General features: G+C 40.3%; 1 protein-coding gene across 2 annotated transcripts in view; it reads right to left on the bottom strand.

Moving 5' to 3' along the window:
- Nucleotides 1-18160, bottom strand: part of arap1 (ArfGAP with RhoGAP domain, ankyrin repeat and PH domain 1) — a 56522-nt gene extending 38362 nt beyond the window's left edge. For both annotated transcript variants that reach the window (XM_078246381.1, XM_078246382.1), the window contains exons 1-2: nt 18038-18160; nt 2704-3851 (exon numbers count right to left, since the gene is read on the bottom strand). In XM_078246381.1, coding sequence (XP_078102507.1) covers nt 2704-3788 — 1085 coding nt within the window. In that variant the 5' untranslated portion in view covers nt 3789-3851; nt 18038-18160. The remainder of the gene's footprint in view (nt 1-2703; nt 3852-18037) is intronic.
- Between the last annotated feature and the right edge of the window lie 1242 nt (nt 18161-19402).

Below are 19402 nucleotides of genomic sequence, written 5' to 3'. Positions count from 1 at the left end.
CAGTAGATGATAGGATACGAACCACAAAACAATCAGATGATGGTGATCGGATTGTTTCATAACACTCTTAAAAGGAGAATTCCGGCCAATTTTGACGTTAATCTTGATCGTTATAGCTATGCGAGTACTTTCTATTAAAAAAAAAACCTGACATGGATCGGTCCTAGCAAACTGGAGTTGCTGCAGCTACCTCTATGAGCGTCCACTGAGCTAAAACGGCAGTTGTCGGGGCAAGTTTTAGAGTGCCTTTGTGCCTCTTAACAGACACAAAATGCAATTAATATGTCTGTGCCACGTGACAACAAGATGCGTTTTCAACTCGGACTGTAAGGTTTAGCCCCATGGTGGAAGGAGGAGACATGGACTCAGAAATTCTTCACCTGGTGCTTCGATTTATTTCTTCCCCAATCACAGGGAAAGTGCAGTGGTGCAAGGATGAATTATTACAAAAATATATAAAAAATAACAAAAACAAAACAAGGAAACTAAGTACTAACTATTTAAATTATCATACCAAACAAATATTAAATAATACAAAAGCCTAACTCAGGCCCGGGCTATTGGGCTATTGGGCTATTGGGCTATAGCACCTGCACCCTTCCAGGCCAAAACTTTTCTGCCCCAAGGAGCCTCTGTCTCCTTCCTTTATACCTGAAGCCCCTCCTACAAGACAAACCAAAGTTAATTGGATTCCAAAACATGTCTGGCTACATTAATACACAATATACCAACTATAAAACCAGAAATTAAATGTTACATGCTGAACAAGCTTCTCAAAACAGAAAACTTTAGGCACTCCAGTACCCCCCTCTGTACTGGCTTACACTTGGACCGTTCCAGGTCTTCCCCCCTAGAAATTACTCCAAACTCTGTCACTTCCTGTTTGCCGCTTCGACCCAGATCCCTGCTTGAAGATGAGAACAGGTGAATGAGACATGCAAACATTTGGATGACCTTGGGTAAATCCAATAACCTAAAATAAATAACTTGAAATTAACTGTGTATGTGTCGTATTTATCAAATCATGATTTCTACTCTTTCGACTAGTACTTAAATACACTGAAAGGAAATAACATGAATTGACAAGTCATGTGTCCATTGATGCTAGCCCACATGCTACTGGTAATGCTAATGCTAACAGTCCTATGCTAACGCTCATGCTAGGGTTAGCTTAGCATGCTAGGACCAATGCTACCACTGGCTTAAATGAAGGCCTGGGGTAACCCCTACACGGTGATTGTTTAAATTCACCTACACTGTCTCGATCCTGCCGGTGGGTAGCTTGGCCTGTTAGCTGTTAGCTGGTAAATACCGTCCATGATAAGTGTGTTCAGCCAGGCTTTTGTGAAAATCATCACGCAGCAGTTCTGTGTGTATTTGTAGCTCATCCATTTTGTATGTGATCGATCTGGTGTTGGTGAATAGGAGGCTTGTCAGTGTCGATCTGGATGGTAGTTCCCTTTGTCGGGCAAGCAGCCTTTGTCCCCGCTTCCTCGCCTCCGGCAGCGGACAAAAATCCCCAGAGCGCCCGGTGGTCTGGTGGATGTCCTCCAGAGAACAGATCATGCCTTCACGGCGAAAATTGTAGCCTATTTCCCCCTCAAAAATAGGTAATTGAGCACTGTAGTGGTTATGACCATATCAGTGACTATGTAACTACATGGAAACGGGATAAACGATGTCAGTGGACGCTCATAGAGGTAGCTGCAGCAACTCCAGTTTGCTAGGACCGATCCATGTCAGGTACTCGCATATCTATAGCAATCAAGATTAATGTCAAAATTGACCGGAATTCTCCTTTAAAACACCAAGTGTCTTTTACAGACCCACAATTTTGCATACACGTGTACAAAGAACAAAACACACACACACACACACACACACACACACACAGGTCTTGTTCACGTGTTTCTGTATTTAAAAGGCCATTGAGCTTTAGGTCCATTCAATCAGTCAATGTGCTTCTGTCTTTCAGTTTTATGAAGTGTACGATTTGAATTTCAGGAAGTGTTTAAAAAGCCAATAACATTTTTGGCATCTAAATGGCAAAAAAAATTGACAAGAGATGCAGTTTTCCATCTTGTCCAATAGGTGGCAGCACAGTCCTCAGAACTAATAAATGTTTAACAGAGGTGAGATTTTTCTTCATTTCTCAATTAGATGTATCTTTCAACACACAAAAATACACAAAAACACATCTGACACACTGACAATCATTTACATTATTCTGTAATTTTGCCTTCAATACAGCATCCTCACACACTCAGAGGAACAGCATATTACTAAATCTCACTCAAAGTTAATACACATACAGTACACAGTGGGAAAGACAGGTAACCTTGTCTTGTAGGAGCAGAGAGACCCAGGGAGGGGCCCCATTTAAAACAGAGAAGAAGGGGGAGTGACTAACCAGATTCTGTTGTGTTTTAACTTTTTTTTAAGTTGTATACTTTGATAAATGACAGATACAGGCAATATGAGATAATAAAAAAAGAAGAGTAGTTTTAGATCCACAAAAAGGACAGGGATGGTCACACCCCTTAACTCCACTCATACATGTCACACGGTGCAAAGGTTGTATCTGTAATAAACTCAGTGAGGCAATTTAACCGTTTTCTTAAACAAAAAATCTTTAAAAACCACAGCCAAATAGCAAACTGCATTAAAAGTTGCATAAAGATCTATTAAAAATAATAGTCTTACCTGTTTGTTATGGGAGACTGTGACGGAAACCGTTGTGGGATTGGTGGAGGGCCTTTAGGTACCGCCCCTGCTTTTGGAGGGAGAGGTGGAACATTTATGTCATCGCTGTGGGAAGCAGTGGGGGAAACAGGTGAGATTTTTCTTCCTCCATCACTACCCAAAAGTTTGGCAGGTAGCTGAATGGCTAAAGTCTGAGGCCGAGTTAGAGCAGAGGGGACGTTGGGAGGGTGGAGAGGTACATGTGTGGGGCTATGGGTGGAACTCTGCGATATAGCTCTGCTATGTACAGCTGGGGCTTTAACCGCATGTCTGTCCAGTTTGGGGGAGGCAGGGGTACGAGCAGGAGGTGAGGGGCTCAGGGGAGAGGTGAAGCGCTGTGGAGGGCAGTTGGGGGTGCTTCGTGGAGGGACAGGGGGTAAAGAGGTGTCTGAAGTTGGAGAGACAAGTGAGCTGAGGTCACAGTCCACTGGAGCACTAGAGCGAAACCTAGTTCTTTCTTTAGGCACAGGCCTCTCCTTCTCTCCATCTATTCCTCCATCCCTCTCTTCCTCTTTTCCTCCCCTGTCTGCTGTTTTTCTTTGTCCAGGAACTGGTTTCTTCTCTCCCCCTTCTCCACTTTCCTCTTTCATCTTGGCCATGTGTCTCTCCCTGGGGACTGGTTTCTCTCTTTCCCTGGGTGTAGGTCTCAATGTCTCTCCATCTCCTTCCTCCCTTTCCTTAGGGACAGGTTTTTCTTCCACTGGTATAGGCACAGGTCTCTCTCTCTGCAACACCTTGGCATGTCCTATTTCCTCCAATCTCTGATCTCTCTCAGACTGTAGAAGGTGAGAGTGTGTGTCAGATTGTGTGTCACTGTTACCAAGTGTTTTGTTCAGGCTAGCGAGGATGCGTCTCTGGTGACCCGGCAGGGTGATGCCCATCCGCTCCAGCTGATCTGGTGTGAGGTTGCGACATTGTCGTAACGTTGCCAGCCCTTCACTCCGAAATGCCTCGGAATACTGCTCCAGACGAAGAACGCATAACCAGTCCCACACAGTCAAACAGGAATCAGTCTGAGACATGATTGATGTGTGTGAGTGCAGCATGTGGGAGGGCAGGCCTACTTCCACAGAGAAAATGCAGACACCTCAGATCATGGCTTACACAACCTGTGGAAGAGAAAAAAAACAGTATAGAAAAAAGCACTGCATCCATTCAAGGAAATAACTGTTTTTTTTTTTTTTTTTAGGAGGAACAATTAAAGAAAAGCACACATCAGCGCTAAACAAAAATATTTTTTCCTGATTTAAACTGAAAACTTAGTTTTAGTTCCTAAAAATGAATCCTTGTGTGTCACAGTCTATTATTATAGACCAGAATATGATAATACTTCCTGCATACTACACTATTTTGAGAAATCCGGCATTGGCAAATGTGTTAATGTATAAATACATGAAATCATTTCCTGAAAGACAAATAATGATAATGAGGATGACAATAGTATACATCCAAGAGTTGCCCATATGTAGACTGTAGAGTCAAGGTTGTGTGTGATAAACTGTTGTCACCTCTGTGAAAAGAGGAAATTGTGTTAATCCCTCAACAGTAAGATCCCCTATTAGTTTAGTCATTTTTATAAGCAGTCATTTTCAACAGCATTTCTGCTCACATTAGTCCATGTATACAGCTTGACCAGATAAAAACACACTGTGGATTGTGTATTGAAATTGCTCAGGTCAGTCAGATGATCGTATTTGATTTCAATGACTTAAAAGGAAACTGCTGTTAGATCTGTATTCCCTCTCTTATGTGTTACACATGAGAGTTGCCATCACACGCATCACAACCACAATAGCATAGGACAACACACACCCAATCAACCACCATTCTCTCATCCTCTGGATGTAGGTACAGGTCCTTAAGGTGCATGAGAGCTCACTATGGCAAAAGCCTTGTGCCTGCAGCCCTAAACAAAACACCCAGATAAAACACATCAGTGCTATTTTCTCTGTGTTATCCGTCTGTGTTATTTTGTGTCATTGACGTCGTTCTGTTATGTTTGTACTTTCATTTTTCTGTAAGCGTGCGGTCCATAATGTACAGTGTTGTAAATAAGAATTTCCCTTTGGGGACAATAAAGTCTAAGGTCCAATGTGTAACACATGTCTCAGTGCTGTATTAGCATAAATCTTAAGAATTACTTAGCCTAAAGATTATTCCTTTTAAGCACCCAACACACAGCCAGTACTGTAGCACTGTCACAGAACAGACCACTCTGAGAGGAACTGACACAAAAAGTATTGGCACACACAGCACGTTCACATGGACTCACTCAATTCTCTCTACATCTCTCGAACACACACTTGAATGCCGCGTAAGTGGATTCAAGATCAGCTTCCCACAAGGTATCTCTTTCTATTAGCACCCTCTTAACGTATCATCCACTCAAGGTTTTGCTTTTCTAATAGAGTACGTCTTAGGATATGAATAATGTACATCAGGACAGTGTTTAAAATGTCCAAATAGAAGGATTTCTTTTTATTTCACATGCAGATGAGTCACAAAGCCAGGCCATGATTAGCAAACCGTAGGCAGTGCTTGCTGCCTGCATTCACATGATGCAAACCTGCCTGACTGTAAGAAATAACTCAGTAAGAACTGTTGTTGTTGTTGTTGTTGTGATGCATAAAAGCTACGACAAAAACATCAGCAAAAATTAATACTGACAATAACTTTGGGCCATACCTCCAAATGCTATGTTGTTGCTGTCAAAATCATTAATCAAACACCTACTGCATTCACCACATTTTATCTCTCTGCCTCATACTTGTGGCATACACAGTGGCTGCTGGTTTCCTAAACATAAACACACAACTCAATGTGGGAGCCTCTATACTGAATACTGCTTGTATTAAGGCACCTTATACAGTATGTGCATCGACAGCCATCAGCACATGTACATTTTATTGCAATTTCTTTTCAGTTCAGCTCAATACAAGGTCCACTGATACCCCTAATCACCCAACTGGAGAACTACTTATTTTTTAGCTCCTGAGAATTATACTCACCAAATTAGAAAGAGTGCAATTTCTTTTACACACATTATGACAAAATAAAATAGGACATTTGCTTGAATTAGCCTTTATAATATTTCTGTAATATTTTTTCTTCATGAAGGAAGCATATCAGATAAGATTACATTCAAATATTCCAGGAAAGGTAGGTACTCTATACTCTTATTAAATATAAAAGGCGTATCTGCACAGGCAATATTTACCTAGTAGTTAGTTTACACTTAGCATCTGCTTTAGCATCTACCTTTTACAAAAACCTACACTGTCTAAAGTCAACTGGAAACATGCTGATTATTTTTAAAACACGTCTTGTAAAACAACCAATGTTATTATGAATGCAACTTTTTATTTGCCTAACTTTGATGGTTAACTTTAAATTCAAAAGATTAAATGAGCGAGCACAGAGTAAACAACACTATCCAGTCTGAGACACGCAATTCACCAGTGTGTGAGTATGTTGAAATGACAGCATTTCATTTCCTGTTAAATGTTTCCTCTAACAGGGCAGAGACCACAGAACACAGGGACAGGGTGAATCTTGCTCTCTGATGAAACGCAGTTCCTATTTTTGAATTGAGGAACTGTTCACTCAGAAACACGATGAATTACAGTATTATTTGTTTTTAGCCGTCATTGGAGGGTTACTCATAAACTAAATACGCACAGTCAAAAAATTACATTTGAACACTGTGTGTGTCTCCTTAATGAACATCAAGAGGCACAAGTGTTAAAATGCTAATATAGAGGGTGAGAGATGGAACTGTCTGTTATCCAAACAGAACCGTTTTTCTAAGGACTTGTTACTGTTTTTAAGGAAGTTTAGACAGTTCTGTTTGAATAACACACAGTTCCACCTCTTAAGTAGTGGTTTTAAGCAGGCTGCCATTGTAAATAAGAACCTGTTCTTAATGACTTGCCTGTAAAAATAAAGGTGAAATAAAAAATAAAATAAAAAGGGCAGCTGAGTTCTGCAGTCAGTAGCCCCTTAAGTTAAATGTGCTATATAAATAAATAAAGTGAGTATTTTTTGTAATTATAAAAGGTGAAGAGGCTGTTGCAATAATCAAGGCATGACAAGATAAAAGCATGTCAGATAATGTCCAAGTCTTACCTATAATTTTTTTTAAGGTGATAAAAACATTGAGAACATTGTGATTTTGTTGCAACAGGCATTCAAACAAGCAATCCTATAAAGAACCCAGCAAACCAAGCTCAGTGGGTTTATCTGGAGGGTACACGTGTAGTTAATGTAATGTAACATAACAGTTAAAAGAGATGCCATGTTAATGGCCATGGTCAGGAGAAATAGTTGTAAAAACGAATTTCCTACAGGATGTGGCAAAACTATTTAAGACACACTGGTTTAGGCAAGTTAATGACATGAACTTTTTGAGGCACTTACACTTCACTTACTTGAAGTACATTTACGTTTCACTTGTCCATGCACAAAAGTCACTTGTCCGGGTAAAGATTTATCATTTTATCATATTTTTTTAGTGTTTTTTTTTTTTATTCGAACAAACCGTTGAAAGCATCCAAACACTATTAACATTAATACAATTCAGTTGAAACAGTAGAAACAAACGGGTCCCAAGAATAGATTTCCCCTTCAACAAGAAAAAAGGATCTCCAGACTCCATAATACAAAGTAATACTTATACGCCGGTGTGCAGTGTATCACCAGAGGTAGTGGTGACTTGAACTTGAACTTATACTATATCTAAAATAATTTTGTAGACATAACAATGGATTTTGCCACTAAATGTTCGTGTTAACTTTATTGTACTTTTTTTATACAATTTCACTTTCTACCTGGCAGAGGCTGATTTACCAAGGGATCCTTTAAAAAGGTTTAGCTACTTTACAGTTGATTATTAGCTGATATTTAATCTGGCAAGTCGCAGAGTTGAAGTTTTACTATAGACCTTTTTGACATGTTGACATGTCATAGTAGGAAAAGCACAGGTGTATTCAAAACCATTAATGATGGCTACATTCCACTTAGGAGAGGCCCTGGCATTGTGCATGCTGACTAACTGAAATAGTTTACTGGGACACTTGATGGAATTGAACCATTGTTAAGGTTATCAATTTCAGCTGTGCTTTTCCGACAAGTCAAAATGTCTGCTGTGAAAAAGGTCCATAACTGACAGACAAACGAGCAGTGTAGTAGTAACGTTACAAGGCAGAGAGCCAGTCGCTAAATTAGTCAAATTAACTTCATGCTTCATCCACACAAAGCACATTGCTATCGCCACGAGTGACATCTGTATTCGGCTCGTTTTCTGTGAACGATGTGGCGACGGGGTAATGTTAAGGCGGAGTTAGCAAGCTAACACCCGCTGCCATTGGGTCTAATGTTAGCCGTCCACTGACCCGCTGCCGTTGGGTCTAATGTTAGCCATCCGCTGACCAAGTAACAACAAAATAAATGTTGAGTTGGTATGCCAACCAGCTTCAAACTTTAGCAGTTCTTTTGCAGAAAAATTAAAAATATTTGCCTTCTCCGGCAAGATACGACACCTCTCCTGACTTATGGCATGTCCTGCACAGGAGAAAACTCTCTCAGATGGTGTCCAAGAGGCCTGTACACACAGGTATGAGTTTGAAAGGGCAGACAATTTGGGGAGGCTGTCCCGCTTCCCCCACCACCAGGCTACAGGGTCGGCAGAGCAAGTGTAATATGTTTACTAGTGATCACGTGCAATGAATGGTTAATATGCTTTTACGTCCGTTTTGGTGAGCCCAGAGGGAAAATATGGCATTTTAAAAGTAGCCTACATTTATGATAGCTAGCTAACGGTAGACTACAGAGAAAGTGTGATATTTGTACGTCCGTTTCGGAGCGTGTACAAAAAGCCGTCTATCAGCAGTGATTGTAGAGTGCATGTCGGAGAATAGCGCGGACACGCGCTTCATACCGCGAGCGGGCACGTGCACCACTCGGCAGAAAAGGGTGAAAGAAAAAAAGAGTCTGCCGCTGTTCGGAGCGACAGAGGGAAAATATTTCAGTCGGACCGAAATGAGGAACCGAAATTTGCGTTCCAATACTACCTTTTGCACAGGAACCGGATCCATAGTGGAACCGGGTTTCAACCCTAATAATGAACATTAATAGAATGTAGCATTGTGGGTAATAGTAAGTCTTATTGACTCCACCTCTGGGTTTTCACAGTCAGCATCACTTTCGGCAGAGGCACAAGGAGAGGCTGCAGTAACCTGACCAACATTCTCTAAAATCTGGGGTTATATTGGTGGGCAGGAATCTCCAAATAATCTTTAGCAGTAGTAAATATTTTTCTTTTTCATCCATGCCTACCCCCCAGTTTAGGTTAAATTGAAGGAATGCTCAATTTGGACAACACCATGTTTATCTGTCATCATACCCAAAGTCAGATGAGAAGATTGATGGCAATTTTATCTTTGAGCATCCAGGACAGAGGTATGAAGGACCTCGACATATCCAGAACCCGTTTCATCTAGCTTAGCTTAAAGACTGGAAGCAGGAGGAACCTTCGTTTTTTTGTCCTCTCATTGAACTTTTCTGTAGCAGCACAGTACAAAACAAACATCTAGCCTTTATCAAAATGGAAACAAAACACCTTCCAAGACAAACCTGACTTTACACATTGAATTCTTTGTATTTAAAGTGCCTTTGTGCTGAATTATTTTTTATTATAGTGCCCTTAAAATTATTCTGGTTTGTTCAAAACTAAACTACGGTATGTAGTGAAAACTGGATGAAAGGCTTAATGGGCATGCTATGTGGACATTTATTTACTATTGGTGAACTGTTTGCCAGTCATCCATCATGTGTATAAATAAGGCATTGTACATGCTGTACACCTCCAAAAAAGGACCCACGTTCATGGCCCACATCCTTCGGTTTATCCATCCAATTTCATTTGTCACATGAAATTGTGCGAGGTAAAATGGGGCCCTGCCATCTTGGACCAGTCATACTCCTAGTTGCGTAGCAGTAGAAGAAACAAGATGCCAGAGCACGGTGCAGCATATTCCTGCTGAGATCGGTGGGCCATCGCAAACAGGGCTCGGGGGATTACTTTTCACAAGTAAGATTTAACATTACCATACTATTTGTTGTATTTTGTGAATAGAATATTACCAGAGAGTTGAGAAGGAGCAAGGATCTTTGATATTACTGTACTGAAATCATAGCCAGCTAGCTAGGCTATGTTTACTGCACCGGCCGGTGTTCACCCGGCTATGAACTGAGACTTGAGAAGTCATATTCCATAACACTGACTTAGATTACAACTGACACAAGAATGCTATTGTAGAAATAAAAAAAAAATATTACTGGTATAACATTGGCCAGCGAATTTTACACAAGTTACTTATCCGAGATACTTATCCCTTTATATATATTGTATTATGTATTATGCTTCTTCATTTTAGTTGGAAAAGGGCAGGGCTACGTCTACCTCCAGAAGAGCTGAAGAAAGCCTGTCCGTGGCCTCTCAGGAGTCCCAAGAAACGGCAACCTCACACCCACAACCTCGGCCTAATGATGTGAATATTTCTACTTTAAACATCATATCATAATCTCGGACGTCTGGTCACTTTATATCATATATTAGAATATTCTATTACTGTTAAGCCCACTATGAATATTAAAATACGCCGAACCATGTGTCCTGTATCATAGCTACATGTAGGACCTTTGCAGCAAAAAAAACCCACATGAAAATCAGTTCAGTATTCAGTGAGGTATGATTAATTAAATGCGCTGACAGCTCATTGCACCTGCCAAACAGATTACACTGAGTGGAGCGGGTGACCTATCCAAAATGGCGGGCCCACGGCTCGTCAGCGCCAGCAGGCAGTAGCAGTCGATGCCCAGAATAGCAGATTCGGCAGGAGGTTAGCAGAGTCGGCACACCGCCGCCGACTTGAGCTTCAAAGTTACAGGAAGTCATTCATTTTCAATGGAAGCCGGCTTCTCTCAGCTGCAAGAAGGAGCAAATCCATCGGCGTCGCCTTTTGGGCGTGTTTAGCGACCAGCACGTCAAGCAGAAAGTTGAAGTTTGGTCAACTTTATGGTAACGAGCCATGACGTGGTTCAGCGGCAAATTACCAGCAACCAATCGGAATATAGACGTCCTTCGCGCTGGCTGATTCCAGAGAAACGTACGAACTTTCGTTCCTACTAAAACATTAGTTCCGAGAAAACAGAGGAAAAGCTCATCATCGCTGTTGGTGGGTTCCCTATAATTTATGATATGACAACACTGATAACACTGTGAGGGGTGTTAGTAAGCTTGTTACCCTCGGAGTGCAGTCAGCTGCCCCCTCTCTCCCGCACATGCATGTGCGCACACACAGTATCATTCACACAGGAAGTGCTGTGAGGCTGCCTTTGGGCTGAGAGGAGCGTGGTGCAGCTGACAACACTGTGAGGGGTGTTAGTAAAGTAAAGATTGAACATGATCGAACATAGAATGCTGCCACGTCAGAGCGGCCAAAGCGCCAACAGCTTCCCCATACTTTTTGACAAGCGTCCTTGACAGGGCGGCCAGAGCTTCTTTTGCAGCTCAAGTCGGCGGCGGTGTGTACGTACAGTAAGACTGACAAGTTGATTTCCCGATCCTGATATGGGACTCATAGCCACATCCCTTCACCGTCCAACATCAACCACATAAAGCACAACTAACATTTGTAAAATATTCAGCAGAGCTGACGGAGAGAGGCGACTGGAGAGGTCCGCGCCTTCAAGAACACAGAAGACACACACCTGACAGAGTTGCTAGCATGTCTGTAGTCTTATTGTTTCATATGAGGACTTTGGTGATATGTTTTTAAACTGTCCTAACTCTGAACAACATCCTCCTTACTCTTTAATGTACTAATGATTAGTTTGCTACATAATGTACAACATTTTTGGAGATGTTGCAAAGACTATTTTTCACTCGATAGACCTGCTTCCTGTGATTGTGCTTCGCTAGGCTAAACATGACCTGGACCTCTCTCTACCAAATGCAAAGAGATAAAATTGATATTGGTCTTTTCATCTGGCTGTCGGTAAGACGGCAAGCAAGCACTTTTTCAAAAATGTCAACGTATTCCTTTAACTGCTGAAATCCACAAAGAGTTTTCACCTGAACTCAGAAAACTATAGGTGCTTTGTAAGATATAGTCAGCGTATCTGTTCATCAACTGCTAACTTCCTTTTTCCTGGGCTTTTATTTATTTTTCTGCGGTTTCCAACCAACATTTTGCTCTCTGCACATTTCAATTCATCCATCTCTCCACTCTCTCCCTCTCTGTTCATGTCTCCCTCTCTCCCACTCAGAAAGCTGCCAATAACAGGGTCTCTGTGCTGCCTCCACAATGGGGCATTCTGTTGCCTAGACACACACACACACACACACACACACAAACAGTGGGGGCCCACTGGTTGAATCTAGTCACACTCTCTACAACAAATGCTTACCTAATAACACTGTGTGTGTAAAGGTGGGGGGGGGGCCCCTCAGAAATTGTGTTTCAGGCCTCATATCCCCTTTCAATCTGACACACAAACAAACAGCCAGAATGTTCCATATTCTCCGTTCGCACTGATCAGTTCTGGCCGATGTCAGGTTAAACTCTGCTTACTGCCAGTGTCCTTAGTTTTGAAGTACATTATCTCTTGACTAATGATTTCTAAGACAATATAACAAAATGTAAATGGTCTACCAACAACAAGACTTTAGCAACAACTTTAGCACATTACGGACACCAAAAACACATGACCAGCCTTGTCTCCTGCTTTCTTTGCATACGCAACACATTGTATCTAACACCATGAAGAATGTCACAAGGCTAAAAAAAAAAAAAAAAAGCCTTTCACATATTTTTTACTAGGCGAGTTATGACTGTAAACTCTATTCTAATTCCACTGCCAGAGCATGTGCATGCTACACCACTTAAATTCTGATATAGCTGAAGAGAGCTACGATGTGCACGTACAATAACATATAATAACATTAACTGGGTATAGTCGCGCAATTTTAGCCTAAATGCTACTTAAACAAATACTGACTTCTTAAATGGCAGAAATACATTATGGTGTAAATGGAAATTGCAGTGTGCCCAACTTTGGTTGAATTGCACAAACAACAGTGAAATACAATAATACCCACAACTTTTCTCATGTTATATCCACTCAGTGTATAACAAACACACTGACCACTAGTATCATGTTGATACGTACACACATTGTACGATCAAGACTAATATTTTGGCACGGAATTCAGACTTATACTTCATGCGGATATTCTAGACAATTTAGTCTTATTAACACTTAACACTGTTTTAATTTGCAAAGTGTGCTGAATGATGATGACGGGATATCATATGCAACCTACTTTAGTTTGTCTATATGATACATTTATGTTCAGCTGTCTCCTCTACACTGACCCTCTACTGTGTTGTCTTGGGAAATACTCCAAAACAAGTTACAATTTCCTTTAAACTCATTTCTCATGAGGGTCAAGTGAAAGAAAATGTGTTTTGGTTATCATCATGATGTAAAATACGTCAACAGACCATGAATGTGGAGAATTCAAAACCTCTGTTCTGAAATTTCAACAAAAATACCATTGTAAAACAAGGACAGAGAAAGTCCTTCTCTGTGACGTTTACAAATTAGTGTTATAACGTTGTCCTATTTATTTCAACAACAAAATATCAATTCTCTCAAATAAAAGTAAAAAAAAAAAAAGTAGCAAGGCTATTGTGTGAGAGTTAATTTAAGGCTGGAGCACAATACATCCATTCATGTGCCAAAACAACAGGTAGGGGTAGAACAAACAATCAATATACCAGTACCATGATGTGTTACTAAGGCAAAGGAGTATCCTTCTTAGAGTAAATATATAGATGTGTACTGTTGAAAAAGTGGAGGGAACAGCATAATTTCTTAGAACACCATAGATACACAAAACACGATGTCAGCTCTGCGATGAGATGAGTTTTTCACTTTCGCCGTGTATAAAACTCTGTTTCAACTGTGCTTCAACTGCCACAGTGATCTGTCTACTGATACTGAAATGACAAAAACATTAAGACAGAAGAGGGAATATTACTTCAGAACCTTGCACTGCATTTAATTCAGATTATACTGACATTATGTGGGGGGGAAATATACACAATTTATCATTACTATCCAAAATTCTAAAAATATACCGCAAGCTACATTCATAAAACTCCAGCTAAACTTTGGACTGGGATACATGATAACCTATGTCGGATTGCAGGGACCCAGGTTCCATCGAGCCCATATTATTTGTTCTAGGAGAAGGATCAATCCCAAGCGGGATGGATGAGCACATAAGAAGTTGGCTCCAAACTAGCTAACTAATGATAGCCGACAGATTCTTTTAAGAGGATGGAGGAATGAAGAGGTGCCGTCACTCCAGGAGTGGGCTTGTGAGAAGGCTAGGGTGGCAGCGTTTGAAAAGATGTCATACAAACGGTTTGCCAGATTGGATGTCTACACTAGAAAATGGGAAGAGTATCTGAGCTGTCTGGAGGGCTTCTGAGAGGCTTTTTGCTGTGGAGAGGCATGTATGATGGGCTTGTGGTGTTGTCACTTGTGCATATGTTCATTTGGTTTATGGTTTATTGTCTATTTTGTTATTGTTTTGTTGTATGGTTTTGAGTGGTTGCTGTGTAATCTTTTCTTGGTTTATGTCTGGGTGGGTGGTGATGACGAAAGGGGGGTGGGGGTGGGATATGTTCATGTTGCAAATTGTATGTTTCATGTTCAAATTAAAAATTGAAAAAATAAAATTGGAGAAAATTAGCATTCATTTTGAGTCAGGTTTCTGGCCACCTGAAAAATGTAAAGTCCAAAATTCAATCTTCACCATGTTCAACAGCCAAACGCTAACTTCACTAAACAGGTTGCACACAGTGAGTTTTTGTTGCTGAAAAAAACTCTGTTGCTGCTGTAAACGCCAGATTTCTGAAATTGGAATTCCCACAACATTTTCATTTACTTCAATGTATGTTTAGTAGTAATAGTTGGGTGGCCGCTATAGAGTAGCTTTCCTCAGACCCTCAGATTTCTATCAAGGCGTTGACCTTATAAGGATTACTTAAAAAACACATGCATGTGTGTGCATGCAGGACATGACTCATATACCCACCACTAGACACACTGCTTCTTTCAGCCCACTTTCAATTAAAACTGAATAGTGACTCAGTCCTGCCAGTAAAGAAATGCATCGGAACAATGTCCTCTAGTGAACAAGCCTGTTTGTGTGTGTGTGTGTATACACACACACTTGCCTCTAACTCTTCAGGGTGAAACATTTCACAGGAATATATTTCCCATGGTAACCCAAAACTACCGACTCCCTTACTGACTGAGTCCCTTATTGGGAACTAAGTCATAAGCCTATGACAAAAACAATCCTTGGACTTTAGTGAGTATGAAGTGCTGGGAGTCATGATGTTTTCCTCCCATGGTGGAGGTCAGCTGATATTACCACAAGCACAAGATTTGGACTATCCATCCATGCTATGTTTTCTCTCTACTGTCCATTCCCTAACTCACTGCAGCAACATATGTAAAGGATAATAATTGATGTCTTGCGTTTTTTAGCCCACTGACTTAAAATTCACATAATCCTTTTCATGAAGTCCATTTTTGCTTGTAGCTTGACCTAAATGTTAGCTCTCAGTCTGAAAGCATATCAGCAAAGAGTTGAGCCAACTCTCAAATCCCAGATGTTCGATCTTTAAAAACAGCGCCTTACAGTAACATCTCTTTGACTAAAAAAAATTGTACCAAGAAATCCTGACGAACTACAGTGAGACATACAAAGAGGTGCTTCGGAAATTTAGCCTCCAGTTATCACTTCTTGCACAGCTGGGCTCTTCATTTAGCCTGTGTAATTTTACAGCCAGACTGCTTAACGTGTCCACTTGACCAGTGAGATACTCCTCCTCTCACCTCATTATAGAGTGATTCAGTAGTGAGTAATCGTGTGAGTGTATGAGACAGATGGAGAGGGAAACAGAGAGAAAAAAAGACAGAAAAAGTTGTAGACACAAGAGGGATAAAGAAAGACAGGGACAGACAGACAAAGCTTTCAGCTGCAACTTGATGTCAATGACCAATCAGTAATTCAGAGCTTACATCCTCTGTAGTAGTACAATGAATAGTACAATCATTCTAAATCGAGATTGTGAATTGGCTCAAGTTTGCATGGCGTGCCTCTCATACTGGTAGACACAAAATTCACATGTTGAGGACTAGAGAGATATTTATATCTGCACCCTGATAAACAACATCCTGTAACACTACATTATGTGGCTCTCAGTGTGCACTTGCCAAAAACAGACAGACAGTAACAGACTCACTCATTACCAGTTTTTACTACAGGACAAAACAGGGTCAGTAGGGCCATAATGCTGTTTTTATAGCTACTTTTTCCAGTCTCCCAAAAAAACATGATGTGGGTCATCTTTTGTGCTCCCCTTTGAAGTTATGAATTGGTGGTAGTTGTTTTTTTTAAAGATACACAGATAATTTGATCCGTGCTTTAAATGCATTTAATTACACATTTCCAGAATAACATTTGTTTATCCTCAACGGACATCATAATCATGCTTCAGAAGGTCCGCTTCTGTGAAAATACGGAACTGTGCACAAATAATTGTATTCACCATTATAATGGTCTATTGAGCAAGCCAGCCAGTCATGCAAACTGTACTCTAAGGCGTTTAGCCCACATGTAAAAAAGCATTCACCTGCAGAGTTACTTACCACAGCTTACATAGCACTGAAAAGGAAATACTATATCATAGTTTCCATCCTAACTTAATCAGTTACCTGATAGCATATTCAAACAGTTTCACTATTGATCACATCTTATCACACCTAAACATACAGGAGCACTGCCCTACACTCCAAAAAAAAAAAGTCTGAAAACAACCTTGAGCAGCTAAGTGGGTTTGTGTAATCTACTGTAGCTATAGTGGTGTGGGATACGTCCTATGGTCCTTCCCTATACAGTCTTTTGTCCTACATTAGAAAAAGTGTTAAAATCCCTGCTCTAAATCGAAAAATGCTAGGCCTAGACGACCACCTGTCACAAGTAGGGTGACCAGACGTCCCGAAAAATTCGGGACAGTCCCGAAATCTAAGCAGTTATCCCGAATCCTGCCCTAATTGTCCCGAAAATTAGAGCAAAGTCTCAAGAGCAGACTCTCGAGTAGTTATAGTCTGATAGAACATTAGGCGCGAATTGGTGTCCCGGGACCCGACGAACACGTAGCTAAAAAGCAAATGAGTCTCTGCAGGTACCGGGAGGACTGTGTAGGGAAATACCCCTGGATTACTGCAGTTTTACGTGATGCAAACAAAGCGTTTTGCAATGTATGTAGGAAGGAGTTTGGTATTTCACACTGGTCACACAGTCAGACGTCAGGCTGCATACTATCAGCAAAACTACATATCTATAACAGCACAACTGTAACACTTTGTGTTTGTTTTAACATAATTCCACTTGAGTTCATGATTTTAATGATTTTGCATGCGTATTTTCGGGTTTACATGACAGACAGTTGAATTCCTGAATAAAAATAATAAATCATTTTGGTGCGGAGTTTTGAAATTCATGTCCCCCCCCCACCGAATTATACCCATTCTTATCTGGTCACCCTAGTCACAAGTCCACCTGCAAAATTCACAAATCATGATGTGATGGAAAAATTATATATATATATATATATATATATATATATATATATGATACACTTTATTCAAACAGGCGAGGAAAATAGCCTAGTCAATACCACGATTTAATAGTCAATCCATCCATGCAAAGCATTCCACTGGGGACAATCAACCACGACGTAGGCAGTCCCATTTCCTCTCCGCTTTTACCACAGAAAGAATAGAACAGCCTGTGCCAGCTGAGAAAAACAACCAAACAGAGCTAAGTAAATATTAACCAACTGAAGGCCGAGACTTATTAGTAAGTTGCTAAAAGCAGAACTGGACTCGACAGTTGACAGTCTATTCGCAAAAATGTTGGTGACTTTCTTCAGCTTAGCTCGCTTGTTAACGTTATTGTCACCGCAGCCGTTAAGCTATGGTCAGTGCACGAGTAACCTAGCTAACGTTTGCTAGACAACACATTTTCTGTTTTAACAACTCCAGTGTTTGTGGGGTTTTATGCTGTTAAATGTGTATGCATATTCTTATAAGCTCTTTTAGGAAAGTTTCTCTTAAAATAAGTTTTAAATTATTGTCATTCACTTACCTTTTCAGGTATTCGCAAGTTTTCCACTCCACTGAAATATACTGGCGTTTTGTTTTTGAGGTGAAATGAGCGGCCACAACTGCGACGCCAAATCACCGATAACATTTTTCACACGAGTGAAAACAGTATCAGCAACAATTTACCGACAGCCAGTGTTAAGCTAAAATAAAGAAAAGTAAGCCATTTCCGGTTAGGCGTTTCAAAATAAAAAAAACACACATTGACGTTCAAGATGTAGCGTTTTATTTTTAAGGCTAGAAAATGTGGATTTTCCGGCGTCTCTCTGGTTAATTGTTGCAACTTCATGCAGTAAAATTGCAAAAACTTCCGCACGGCCGTCATGTGACCACTAAAAAAAGACTAGACAGCCCAGTTTTTTTGTCCATGCAATGCAAATGTCCTTTTCTATTATCCCATTTAAAAAAGAATTACAGCTCACACAGGGCTGCATTTGTAAATAACATATACCTATTGCAGATTATAATTCCCTCTATTACACAATAATATTAAAGGACGTTCATAGAAAATAATAATACAGAACATCAATATTGACTAGGAGACACACACTACATGACAAAACAAACAGTATACTGTATACAATACACTATAATTTTCCTTGGGGAGCAACATAGTGTTAGCTATTGATTTTATATAAAAGTAGAAAAATGTATATAAAAATGTTTTTGTTGGGTGAATTCATCATTAATGATTTACAAAATACAACAACAAATAGTTACTGTAGCATATAAGCCACATGCGAGGTCAGATGGCTATTTAATTGCATAGGTTCCAGTCCAGTTCATGAGCCTAACAGGTGGTATAAACAGGTATAATCTAGCCAGCACTGTGACCCTGAATAAATATAATTCTAAAAAGATATTTATATGGAGGTGGTGGTGATGTAGCATTCAGATCAGTGTTAAATCAGACAGGCTGCTGATTTGTTACTTGTAAGCTCCCATAGGAACCAGAAGAGGGCAACCACTCACCATCAAGATATTGAGCCTTGTAGCTGGAGAGAATTTCAAAAAGCATCATGTTAAAAAAAAAAACACACACAAACTAATAAAGGGGGCAGTTTCCCCCTGTATTAGGTTGCGTTTTTATGTATTTATAGTAGAAAGAGAATATTGCATGTAAATAGACCTTACATTTTTAAAGAGGATTCCTTTGATGGCATTTCAGCCTGACTGAAAGGAGCCAGCAAGAGGTAAGCAACTGAGAGCGAGGGAGGCTGGCATGCCATAAAAGTCATAAGCTAGACCAAATTGGAACCCATAACTTTACAGTCACACTGTACATCATAATGCACCATCCAAACATAAAACATTTATGAATTAAATTTATCCCACTTGTAGGTTTACG

Source organism: Sander vitreus, chromosome 3, assembly GCF_031162955.1.
Source record: "Sander vitreus isolate 19-12246 chromosome 3, sanVit1, whole genome shotgun sequence".
Classification (NCBI taxonomy): Eukaryota; Metazoa; Chordata; class Actinopteri; order Perciformes; family Percidae; genus Sander; species Sander vitreus.
This window is presented reverse-complemented; position numbering and strand designations above follow the sequence as displayed.